At 40.9% G+C, this 13,511-nt stretch overlaps 1 protein-coding gene and 1 pseudogene across 1 annotated transcript; one reads left to right on the plus strand and one right to left on the minus strand.

The window, feature by feature from the left end:
* Positions 1-1,792: 1,792 nt before the first annotated feature.
* LOC139736453 (serpin B8-like) lies at positions 1,793-4,390 on the minus strand. Its single transcript, XM_071647203.1, has 2 exons — positions 4,372-4,390; positions 1,793-3,009 (listed from the first exon to the last, which is right to left on the minus strand). The coding sequence occupies exons 1-2, from the start codon at positions 4,388-4,390 to the stop codon at positions 1,793-1,795; spliced, it is 1,236 nt and encodes a 411-aa protein (XP_071503304.1).
* A 4,692-nt stretch (positions 4,391-9,082) lies between these two features.
* On the plus strand, positions 9,083-12,845 carry LOC139736454 (leukocyte elastase inhibitor pseudogene; annotated as a pseudogene).
* The last annotated feature ends 666 nt before the right edge of the window (positions 12,846-13,511 follow it).

The following is a 13,511-nucleotide window of genomic DNA, read 5'->3' on the forward strand; positions in this document are numbered from 1 at the left end:
ACCTTATCTCTACAAGCGGTGGTAAGCCTCCTATAGCAGAATGAATCTCGAACGGATATGACTTTTTGTATTTATACAGCGGCAATTCTTCTCGCCATGTCATAACCCGTGACATTCGCGAGCTTTAGATATGCGGGCAAATACACAGTACGACATTCTCCTGTCACTGTCTGACGTCACAACAAAGTCTCAGAATGCTTTACCGCAAACATTTCCATGGCGAAAAGTGCCTCAAACTTGATCTATAGGACCGTTTCGTAAGAATCTCCTTATGTCTGTGTATCAGCGAGCCGGGGCTTATAATTTCTTTATCTCATTCTAGTTAGTGAGATGGGGAAAAAGTGCAGCTGCATAATGATGTAAATTAATAATTAACTGGTTAATCGCCGCATAAGTCGGGTAAAGTATTGAGTAAAGTCAAACCAGCATGCAGTTTTGTGTTAGACGCTTGCGTGGTTAAAACGATATTTCGTTGTGTGATTACAAAAGATTGAACTGAGCAAAGCTTGTACCCAGTGTTAATCACTTTTGTTGCGATTAAAGAAATAAAGGTCTTGATATTGACCACTCTTTCTCATTTTTCCAACATGCATAATATTCTCATATCAACCTATCCGCGGTCCTTTTAGAAGGCAGTTTTGATCTGTAGAATAGCACGAAATTTCTCCAAGCATGCAAACGCAACATTTGACCCCTCAAATGGCATTTGAGCCCTAGAAAGATTATTGGTATACTCTACGCTGTGTCAATTTCAGTCATTAACCAATTTATTTGAATCACGTGAAGTAATGTTAATCAAAATCAATTTACGGTATAAAATTTGTCGAGATGAACATGCATTTCAGGATCATATGAGAGCTCTATTACAGTGGACTCCCGTTGTAACGAAGTTGTCGGGACCGGCAGTCTTCTTTCGTTATATCGATATTTCGTTATAACCGAACAAATACACAATAAAAAAAAAAACAGCGGATAATGCTGGGGCGTGTATTTTTACTTCGTTGTAATCGGAATTTCGTTATAACCGTGTTCGTTATAACGGGAGTGCACTGTAGGTGACAGTGTAGTGAAAGTTATTTTATTGTCAACTTGCACCACTTCGGAGTAAATTTGACGGATAATCAAATGTGTCTGTGCAGAGATTAATCGCATAAAACATTAAACCTCTGTTAAGCTTCCTGCTGTTTTCCAAATTCGCCGAATTAGAGACAAAAATGAACTAACATCTATTTATGTCGTATGAATCAACATCTATTTATGTCAAGAAGATGTTTCAAATAAAACACTCTATATTTGTCATTTACTGGCTGCTTGATGACAAGTACCAGATTTCTCCGTAATCGTGACATATTATTATTTTTTGTTGTAACTGTTGTCTCAAAAATCTATCACTGCGGCACAATATTTTGTACTTTTGCTGCAAGGAAAGAGAACATCGCTGGACAGTCGTTCCATTGAATGATGCATCCATTTCTATGAAAACAAACAAAATAGATGAAGTACGAGAAGAGGAGAGACAAGTTATTAAATAAGAAGATACACTCTGTGGACAGGAGAAAATTATCTGTTTTTAACACAACATTGCTTAGTGAATCATTACACTTAAACTACTCCACATAATATTCATTGAATTACGCAGAAACCGATGTGATCTTAATTCTAAAACCTACAACTACACAAAAATCACGTTACGTTTATGGTTTACTGACAGTGGATGATGAAGTACAAATTTGAATTTGGAGTATTCGAGTTATCGATGTCAGTTCTTCTAAAAAATAAAAAATCTCACGATTTAGAGTTCATCTTTCATCACGCGACTGTCGTGAGGAGGGTCGACCATTCTACCCAAGAACAAGATGGTCCCGGTACGTCGGTCCCTGATGAAGAACATGAAGGGATAGGTAAATTTCAGCTGGTACGGCCTCGTGGTCCTTCCGGGTGGAGGAGAGGCCACACCAGCCCCGCTTCCCTGCTCGTCGACCTCCAGAGAGGCCTTGTGCAACATCTTTGAGAGGTACAGTGACTGCTCAGCAGCGATGCCCTCGAAGTTGGCACTGGTAGAGCTGAACGGGTCGGCCACGCCCATCGAAGCCAGTGTCGATGACAGGTCAAACGTGTCCTCGAGACTGAACTTGGGGAATTCCACGAAGGCCCTCTCTGATAAAAGATCTTCGTACCAGAAATCAAGGGCATCCTCGTCGAACACGTTCTCCACGCTGGTGAGCCCATCGGGTTTCCATGGCAACACTGCCATCATGCTAAGGTCACCGTTCTCGTAGGGCAGCTCCAGGACAAAACACTTCCGGGTCTTGTCGTCCGTCATTTCATACCAGCCATTCTGCTTCATCATCCGCATGTGTATTGTCTCGTGGGAAACCTTGAAGAGAGACGTCTCCGTGACTTCAGGATCAAACGCCCTGTCCCACTGGCCCTTGAAGTACATTGCGTCGACATAGACCAACCCCGCCAGACCAGCGAGAACTTGATGGGAAACCAGATCTGAGACTTTGCCCTCTGTCCGTTTGGCGACCCAGTTGTTGATCACTTTCGCTAATTCGGGATCATCAAAACTGTCCACTTTCTTGACACCGGTGTCGTACACGTCTTCAGCTGTATTCAAGAATTCCTGTGAAAATTCTGCACCAGTTTTGCCGAGTAGTTTGCTGGCACTTCTCAAGAGGTAATCGCCGGTGGATTTGTAGAGGGCGGAGTTGAGTTTCGCAAAAGATTCGTGCCGCTTCATTTCATCCACTGACTTCAACCCGAGCACTTCGACGATTTGTGAGGAGGACGCCCCTTTTGTTCCGCTCTCCAAGAGACTGAGCGCAGAGGCAACGCCCAGAGGAGAGAAGAAAAGGTTTTTGCCTTCATTTCCGGCTCTCAATGATTGATAGAGATGGATGGCGAAGGCGTTGTTGGCTCGTGCAAGCTTCTGCAAGTCTTCTGGCACTTCTTCTGAAGATATCCTTTGCGGTAGGACTGATGCCAGCACGAGAACGATCATAAACCCTATACGGAAAGGAAAAGAAATTGATTGAAGAGTACAGGAACTTCATTTTCATTCGTCACAAGCATTTTGTCGTTAACAGTGAAAGCACATCAAACTGTCCCGTCTCAAATGCGTATTCGATTGAATCATTTTCTTGTTATGAACGCACAAAATTGCCCCCGAAAATGTAAATGTTTGTAATAAAAGTTATCATCATAAAACAAAATAAAAAAATGGCTGATAATAGGAGTTTCAGCACACGTGATAATAATAACTATATAGAATCAGTGACGATCCCGTTAATAGGAAGTGTCCAATGTGGTGCAAACAGTTAGAATTAAATGCAATTTCATACCATAAAAGGTCAATGAGATTTTTTTTTTCCGAAACGAGAATTAATTTTTATCGATGTTGCCGAATCGAGATGCTAAAAAAATGGCGGTGAAAGACTAAGCACGAATATGTTTGTGAAAAGGCGGCTCGTAACTGCATGCATGTAGCCATCCCACCTCCTCCCTACTCATAAGCGGATGCGACAGCATTAATGAGCTAATGTCTAGAGCCTTATCTATCACTCCTTATTTATCGCATTCTGAAAGGAGATTTACCGACGAACTTCCTCAACCATATCATTACCGATGGCAGGGTGTTTCTGCAAATTAGTTGTCAATGCGGTTTTAATTGGTGGTGGTGGTGGAAAGAGTCTGTGTACGTGTCAACGGGTCTGACTGGCGTTTCATCTCTCGCATGTCTTGAGTTGATAGATGTAAATACTATACTCCGGAAGATATGCGATTTCGTTTTGAGCCCTTAGAGATAAGGTGAAGAAAGCAAACGTCTTCTCGTATTTTTTTTTCATTTACTTATAAACATCATTGTCCAGTAGGCCTATACGTGACTTCTGCTTTAGAGCAAGAAGTTATTAGAGCAAGAAGTTATTGCCATTATGTCTGTCCAACTTAAAATATAAAAACATAATATCGATGCTTTGGAGATCCCGTGAGGAATTTGATCAAGTCATGCAAATTTTATGACTTCTCACTCATGGCGTCCCTTCACCTGCAAAGTGGATCAAAATCAAATTCACCATAATAGTTATACGTCACACTGATTGGATACTATATAACCGCTACACGCATACATATGCTTCACAATGAAAAAAGCAAGCAAGATATGTACTATGATTTACTTGGCAACATCGTTGGCTGCGGTTAGCTAGTTTCTTCGTGGTGTATTTTACCAGTGAACGTGGACAAATTCTGTTCTACAACGTCGAACGACACGCCTGGACCAAACTGTGGAAAAGGCACATACAACATAGGCCTATCTTGAAATTTGCTGGATCATCTGGTTCGCTTGTATTTTTTGTCTTTGAAGCTTACCCTTGAAGTGCAAATCCATGGCGATCGAAGACCTCTGGTAATGCAATGGGAAGTTCTGAAGTAAACTTGTTCACCCTCGCAGTGTGGATTCCCAGAACCCTTGTAGGCCTACTAATTCTCCACCAGTTCAACCTTCGACTTGAACAGGGCACAACCAGGGCTTTTAACTAAACTAGGATTGTATGATTCACCGTGATAAATACTGGGCTTGTTTTGTTATAAAATGGTAATGGAGTTCACGCCCATGAAATAACTGCCCTGCCTCATTCATAGTGTGCAGGTGTGTATGGGCGATGACTGTATATGGTTTTATGTACACGTGTCCCACCTGAAGTTCTGCTGTGACCAAAATCTCGCGGAGCAAGTTATTGTTAAAAGCCGGTCTGCCGTGACAGAACAATATGGAAGAATGCTATATCAATGCCAATAGCAAATATTGGGTGTGGGCAGGAGTGATTTCATTTTTTCTTTTTCGTTATCAATGTCGAGTCGTACATTGCAAACAGTTTTTTCATTGAGGAATATTCTTCGATTAAAAAAAAAGATCAAAGCTAGTCTTCAATTCTGTAGGCCTGTACCTCAAACCTTTTAAAGATCAGACTAGACCCTTTTAACTTCAAACCCGCTTAAGATGACTGTAACATAAAATCAAACAAATAGAATCGGAAAGCGGACTTATATGTAAAATTTGTTTTGAAACAAAATAAAAAATCCAAACTTCTATGTGGTGTTCAGAATGCACAGAATTGTTTGATATAAATATTCAGTTGATTTATGGTCACGAAGCTGAGTGGTATCGATAAAAGTCCATCCTGTTAAATATTTGAGGGTAATTAAATGCCAATGCAAGCATTTCAACAGCGAAAAGAAAAGGAACCAATTCTACTGTCACGTGACTGTGTTTACACGGGGAAATCCATATACCATATATAATATATGAATTATATGTATATATATAGATCGAGAGTCCAAGCGATGGGTCCTTAACAGTTTGAGGGTCGTATAAAATATATATATCAATGCTCACACACACACACACACACACATATATATATATATATATATATATATATATATATATATATATATATTTATATAAACATGTATATATATAGAGAGAGCCTGAGTCTGATATATACACACATATATATATATATATATATATATATATATAATTTGATCCGCGTATTGGCAGTAATAAACTGAATTGAACCACACGAGATTAAATGCCAGTTGACATTTTATTAAAAATCCAAATTTTCGGGAGTCTTCCCGTTCGTCAGGAATGAAAATGCTATGTTATCTTCCAATATATCAATCTTCATCTTGTATATGAATCTTAAGGATTAAGGGGATTTTGGTATATAAACAAGCACGTCTGATGTTATAGACATTCTACTGGGTAGTGAGGCAATTCAGGTATCAAAATTAGGACAAAACATCAAAAATAAATGAGTGCGTGGCGTCTAATGCATCGCAGAATCGTTGACAATCTCATATCCACAACATGTTACCAGTATTTTTCAACAGTGTGGAAGAGAATACCATACGATACCGTTTGCATGTATACCCCGTAAATGCATATACCGTCTGCCCTCGTAACAGGGAGGTGGTCCCTGCTCGTACATTATCGTGATTATAGCGTGTGTTTCAGTCCGAATATGGAGTATAATATAGGTCTGTAGACTTTGTATAATGTGTACACGTTTGTCCATGCGTGATAAAATGTTGTGTGCAAAAAGAAAAACAAAAAGGAACTGTTTCGGTACATTATAGGATGTTTTACAAACCTTCATTTAAAAAAAAAAGTGGAAAACAAGCCTGTGTTTTGCTGTTGATATCCATGAAAGCAAGGTACACTATTTCTTACCATATTGACCGGAAGAAAAAAATTACGGATTCACGAACGCGCGTACACACACACACACACACACGAAAGTTCAAGTGGAAAGCAATTTTGACTTTCGCCTAGATGCCCTTAACCCAGCTCATAATTCTCTTTTGCACAACAATAGGGAAATTGGATTAGGTTCCTTATGATTAATCAGTAAATGAGAGCAAGATTACGTATCCTAATGAACCTTAATTCGTAATTACGAACCTCAATACATGTATTTCTTTTTCAGCTTAACGAACCTTCGCATCAATAACGAAACTTTTTTTTACCTTCATTACGGATTTACGAACCTTTCGAATAGCGAGTAAACTTACATTAGTCTTATTATGGGCTATGCTCTAATCCCGTTAGTCAAGATTCTGAACGTTATTGTTGACACCCCCCCCCCCCCCCCCCATGATTGGTAATCACGCGGGTGGATCATGAGCGTCAGACAGGCGTTCAATTGATTTCGTTTCTGCATCAAGTGGGAATCAAATTCTTCTAATTGCCTTATCTTCGACCGCAGACTCTTTGTCAACAAATCAAAGTGCAACAAAACGTGGAAGCGTTGACGTGCACGCAGTTCGCGTCACGTCTCGGTCCGAGAAGCTACGACCATGTAGCAGGGGTCGCGGAACGGGAGGGGGTGTGGGGGGGGGGGGGGGGAACTGGCGGCTGCATCCCCCACTTTCTGTGTCTGTGTGTTAACCCATTGAAGACTAATCCCCATGGAATACTCGCGCAAAGGTCAATGGAAATGTGTGTTATAGCAAAATCAGCTCGTCTTCATTGGGTTCATCAGGGGGAAGAGGGGAGGGGGATGGGGTTATCATTGATCTGCACGCCTGTGTGATAGTGTCGCTTCCATTATCAACAAAACTTACGTCCTATCCGATCGGCCTACTTAATAATATTGTGCTAGTAACTATTGCAAACCCCTTGTTGATAGTTAACAGACTGTTGAAATTACCAATGAAGTGTCCTCCTCTGACATTCTACGGCGTATTTCTTTTCTTTGATGGAAACTCAGAAAACTAATAACCACGGAGCCACAATAAAAATTCCCGCTGTGGACATGGTGGAGGATGCAAGAGCTCCACGTGCAATGGCCCCGTGCAGAAGGGGAATCCCCGCCTGCGCGCGTTCAGAAATATACCACTGACCTTTCGGTCACACCCAGGGTCGATCTAACAGACTAACATCTCCCTGGTCACTAAGCTCCATATGGAGGTACTACAGTACAGTGTATTAGCTCCATGAAGCAAACCAGCCAGTGAGCTCTCTAGTCTTCCGTCATTAATGAAAATAGATTGTCAGCAGGTTCACTGCGATGTTCTCGAAACAATATTGGTTTTCAAATCGAAATGCAACCAGTGTGTCGACTCTACCCAACAGAAATTGGTAAATAATTAGTATATAGCTAGCACCTACAACTATTACCAAACAAGAATTATTCATAATCATACGTAGGTTCACCGGGGACACTCCCCACAAACTTCCGATGTGATGACGCTGCGCCACCGTGAAAGTAAAGCGTGGTATTACTCTTGCTAGAATTTAAGTTGTTCATGTAAACTGGACCTTTCCCGGCAAATTTACGTAATCGCTTGAAAATCTGTTGGGGTTTACTATCTCCTCATAAAACATGTCCTTGAGCTTAAAGGGGTGGTACAGTATCGGTGGAGATGAGAATTGGGCTTTTAACTTTTTGCGAGATACCAAGAAAACACATGATATAGTACAGAACATACCATTTTAAGAGGAATTCAAAGCTTATGTGATGAAAATTGGGTTTGGAATGACTGAAATATCCAAAAACAAAGTAAAACAAAGCAATCGTAATAAAGTGTGGGTCCGACACTTACTAGAATCGCTCTTTTCTTCTTCTTTTTTTGATATCTCAACCATTTCAAATCCAAGTTTCATCAAATAAACGTTGAATTCCTCATAGAATTACATGCTCTTTCATATTTCATAAGAGGTTTCTCATTATCTCATCAAAAAAAATGTTAGAAACCTGAAATTAGGTCTCAACCAAAACTATTCATTAATCCCTTTAAAGCAGTCGTGGTTGCTTGCTTCGATTCCAGACAGTCCCGGTCCCCAGGGTAACCCCGGCGCGGGGCGCTGGGTCGCTGGTGCCGTGGTGGTGCGGTTATCCCCAGGGTTGCTTGCATGGGGGAAAGGTCAAAAGTCAGGGACGAATTACGTGTACTCCTACATGACAGGGATGACATCAGTGTCGGGTGATCCCCCTTCCACGTATAACTAGCCAGCACGACACGGTTGAACAGATAAGCATCTTTACATCGAATACAAGAGAGGTAAGTTTGGCTACTAATACTAATAGTAATACTTTAGGCAGCAGCTTACAATAGGTAAACAATAGAGATACACGTGTACATACGGGTACGTTGATAAGCACACACATGTGAATGGTTTCCTGCGCTCGGTGTAAACGAAACGAAAGGTCCTTCCTGGCGTAAAGTATACATTAAAATCTCACACAGGCTGTGCACTACAGGAAGAAACCATCATGTTTAGTAGAATGAAGTTGCGATTTCTGTCTAGTCTATAGTCGCAGCTAGCTGTCTGTTAAGAAGCATATTTGTCAGCTCGAAATACTAGCTGTGCAGGTATAGTCACTGTGAAGGTAGGGCTGATTTCAGGGCGCACCGGATTCACCGCATACCTGCATGACATCCTCCCTGGAGAAACGCCGCGGTTACAGTTTTCGTACACATTATTGTTTACCAGCACAGCTGTAACAGTTTATACTGATAAAAGTGATACCGTAAACTCGTAGACGCAGTCATCTTCATATCAGCCGCCATGACTTTCCGAGGTAAGACAGAAAACTTTGCAAACAAATATACTGATTTTTCTGATAATTATTTCATTTAATAGATCACACATATTCAAATTAATTGTACCTTTAGGCTTTGAACTGCAGGACAGTTGGTTGATATTCATATGCGATTAAATTTACATTTTTTTTTTAGCATGCACACAGAACTACCAAGTCTCCCTGACAATATGTCCACATCCTGCAAATAGTGCAATATCAAAGCCTTCCAGATTTGGGAATTAGTTTTGCCCGTTGGGATGTATCAATACAGATACTTTCATAAAATCATTCTACTAGAGTAGAATCTCTCTTGCTTTGGTGTGCAAGTGTTTGCAGCTTTGTGTATTGTTGAATGTTGTGTATATTTGCTATAAATCACATTCCTCTACTTTCTATAGTCTCCAAATCTAAGAGTACTCTGGGTCTTGAAAAGAATACTCGGCTGTGTCTCTTGTATTACATAAACTCTGCTGATAGTTTACAATGTATCTTAAAGGGGATGACTAGTACCTGATCAGTGGGAATGCTGGGGGATGATTGTTCCAATATTGTGGGATTCATTTAAGAGTACATTATATATCTACTGTTGTGTGAAATTTATTTGCTTCAGAATGGTGTCATATTCAAGTAATGTGCAGTTTAATGTCCCATCACTGTGCAGGCATGGTAACCTGGAAACATTAAACTGCACATTACTTGAATATGAGACCATTCTGAAGCAAATAATTTTCACAAAACAAGATATCCAGTATGGTAAGGGTACCACCTATCGGCAGGGTACCTTGACATCGGCACCTTGCGTATCATGGCTGTTTGCGTATAGAACGAAAAGGTACGTGTGGGATTAAGTGCCACTAGCTATGAAAGCAATAAAAACGAAGAAACGAAAATCAAACTCACAAATAAAGTAACAAACCAAACTAAACACGTTTCAAGTACACATCCGCTCAGTAACGACGCATGACTGTGGAATTCATGTGTATTACCTATGGAGGGAAGGGGTGCCAATCGTGAGGTACCCTTTCAAGCCGCGCGAAGAAAATGCATCGCATGCACTAAAATTGCGTTATTTCACTACGGAGATTCAGAATCAAGAGGACGGTCACAACATTCAAAACTGCAGTATTCATGGCATATTTGAGGTAGAAATTAGGCAACTTTGTTTTATGCTTTTGGAATAAACAAGCTGCAGATCCTTAGGGTGACGATAGGTGGTACCCTCAATCATACTCTTAAATGACTCCCACAAGGATTGGAACAATCATCCCCTGATTCTTTCTGATCAGTTACTAGCCATCCTCTTGAACACTATCACTACTTTTCTTTGTGGGGAAAAAAATTCCCCCTCATTGCAATTTTCTATGCATTTTTACAAAACTGCTACACAAACTATCTTTTGTGTAGCAGTTTTCTTCCAAAGAAGTATGTACATAATACCATTTGAAATATTGTTCATCAGCTGAAATTGCTAATAAATATGAGTTTAAAAATTACTCCCTGCTTCATGACCATGAAGCTTGATTTTGTGTTTACATGAAATCAGGAGGCCTATCATCTTGAATTGATTCTCTCTAGAATGCAGATGACCGCATTTCAAATAATGAGGGATAAAAAAGTATGTTGTGCAATATTCATTAAAAGTGTCTTCTGGTATAATAAATGATGATATATTTTTTTAACTCTTTCTGTGCTGCTGTGACAACTGTTTTGTTTGTTTCTTCTGTATGTTTCTTCTGTATTGTACACTCTGCCATCATTTCTATTAACATTTTTTTTTTTTTTTGGTCATCTGTGTCTTTGCAGATTTGTTGTCTCTTCTACTGCTGTTTGTGGCCATGGAGTCAGGGGTCATTTCAACAGAAGTCTCCGATCAAGTAAAGAATCTCGCTCGGGCCAACAATGAATTCTCAGTTCATCTCTACCAGACGCTTCAGGGGACCCACGAAGGTCAAAATCTCTTCTTCTCCCCTCTCAGCATTTCGACAGCCCTTGCGATGACGCACCTCGGAGCAAGAGGCAACTCATCGGCACAGCTGAGTGAAGTGCTCCGCTTTGACAAGATGGAGGAGTCGAAACTGCACGATTCGTTCAGGGAACTGAACTCGCTTTTATACGAGTCTGCGGGCAGCTACGTTTTGAGGGGAGCCAACAAGCTCTATGGCAAAGCTGGGGCAAAGTTTGTCCAGGAGTTCCTTGACAGCACCAAGGCCTTCTACGGCTCTGCCTTAGAGGCAGTCGAGGACTTCACTGACCCTGCAGTACAAGCAAGGATCAATGATTGGGTATCCCAACAGACTGAGGGAAAAATTAGGGATCTGATATCTCCAGACCATGTCAACCCCCTGACAAAGCTCATCCTGATTAATGCCATCTACTTCAAAGGAAAGTGGGACAAACCTTTCGAGCCAGAGGACACAGAACCGGGGACATTCAGGAAGCCGCACGAAGCAGTCCTCATGGACATGATGAGCCAGTCGGGCTGGTTTCAGATCAGTGATGATAAGACCAGGAAATGTTTTGTCCTGGAGATGCCCTATGTGGACAAGGATTTGAGCATGCTGGCAGTCTTGCCCTGGCAGACAGATGGACTCGCTGGCGTGGAGGCGCAGCTATCCCAAGAGGTCCTGGACTTCTGGGATGGCGATCTCATGCGGGAAAAGGCTGAGATCACTTTCCCAAAGTTCAAGCTTGAAGATACGTTCAGTTTGCCGGCCACGCTCGCTGCAATGGGTATGACTGATCCTTTCAGCGCTACTCTCGCTAATTTTGAGGGCATCACGGGCGACCGCTCTCTCTTCATCTCCGAGGTGATCCACAAATCTTTCATCGAAGTTAATGAAGAGGGGAGTGAAGCAGCCGCTGCTACGGCCGTCCACATGATGGCCCGCTCTATCGCCCCAAGGCCATACGAACTAAAGTTTGACCATCCTTTCATGTTCTTGATCAGGGATCGTCGGTCTAAGGCAGTTTTGTTTATGGGTCGTATCGTTGATCCACCTCACGATAGTCAAGTACAAAGAGATGAGTTGTGACTATAATTGGGGCATTCCTGAGAAGATCTCACAAGTGCTAATATAAGGAGGTTACACAAATGTGGCTAAATTGTCAATAATGGTGCCTTAGTTTTTTCATAAAAGCCACAAAGAAAATAATAAGTGCTCAGAAACATAGATGGTCATAATCAGATCTCTCTGGTTATGTAGGTTTCCATTCTGTCATTTCCTGAAAAATCAACTTTTACCAGCATTCTGTGCAATTAAAAAAAGTAAGAACTTATCCACTCCTCGACCAAGTCTTGTGTTATAATGAACTAGAGTACTGGCAATGTGTGTTAAAGTATTTTTTTCTTTCCCCTTGTTCAATGTACCTCTTTAAGCTGTCTTCAAAATGCAAACTTAAATTATGCATAATCTTTTTTTCCCCAAGATAAGAGGGGCTGGAGGATATTGATACTTCTGCAAGAACATTGTAGTGCTTTGATCAGTAGTCCCATCACATTTGGGATTTTTTTGGTGCTAGTTATCCTAATGCAGACATCGACGTTGCACCAATTAGAAACCACCATGAACCAACAGTCCACAGAGGTTCGACTTTATGGCTGCTTACTTGGTGGCCCGTCCCCTCAGGGATACCCCAATTACTTCAGAAGAATATATGCAGCAGTCCTTATTATGGCTACTCGTGGGGTTACGTGATCCATACTCAAAATTAAAACAGGGAGTCGGCATATTGTGAGCTCTGGCAATGATCAACAACAAATAACATTGGACAAAATGCGTGAAACATTTTCTTGTAGAAATGCTCTCACATCCATGCACATTTTGTAAGACATCAAACCTTACACATCTTATGCATGTCTTCAGCGATTTTGCACATGTGCAGAGCAACTTAGACATTCAAAGGAAAAAAACAATGTTTTGCAGGTACACTGATACTATGCTTGAAGTATCTATACAATACAGCTATAGATGAAAGTCTGGCATAGTTTAGCCTGTTTAGGAAGTTCTTTGTATGTTAGGCACAAATAGAGTATGTTACCCCACAACAAAGACAGAAAAAAATGCTCTGATCCATAATTTGTTTCTTTTCCATTTCATCAGAAAATTCATTATGTGTTTAGCGACATATTATAGTAGAAACCACATTACTTGGGCGCAATGCTTCGATTCAGTACTTCTTGAATTTGGGTTTTACAAGATGGATGGATTGTCAATTTCGCTGCATTTTAAATTCTGTAGTCAACCAAAATGCACACCTTAAGTGGAGTTTTTGAGAGTTGATGTCTTCAGTAGTGAGTACACTGTTCAAATTATTGAGGAGGTCATCCATTCTTAATCTCCGATGACAACAATGTTTCCAGATTCACTAGTCCACTTAACAGAAATTGGCAGCCTAGTGTAATGTAAATCAAAC

The sequence above is a fragment of the Diadema antillarum genome, unplaced genomic scaffold (assembly GCF_040938485.1).
Source record: "Diadema antillarum isolate AM-2024a unplaced genomic scaffold, OU_Dant_1.0 seq00000648_RagTag, whole genome shotgun sequence".
NCBI lineage: Eukaryota > Metazoa > Echinodermata > Echinoidea > Diadematoida > Diadematidae > Diadema > Diadema antillarum.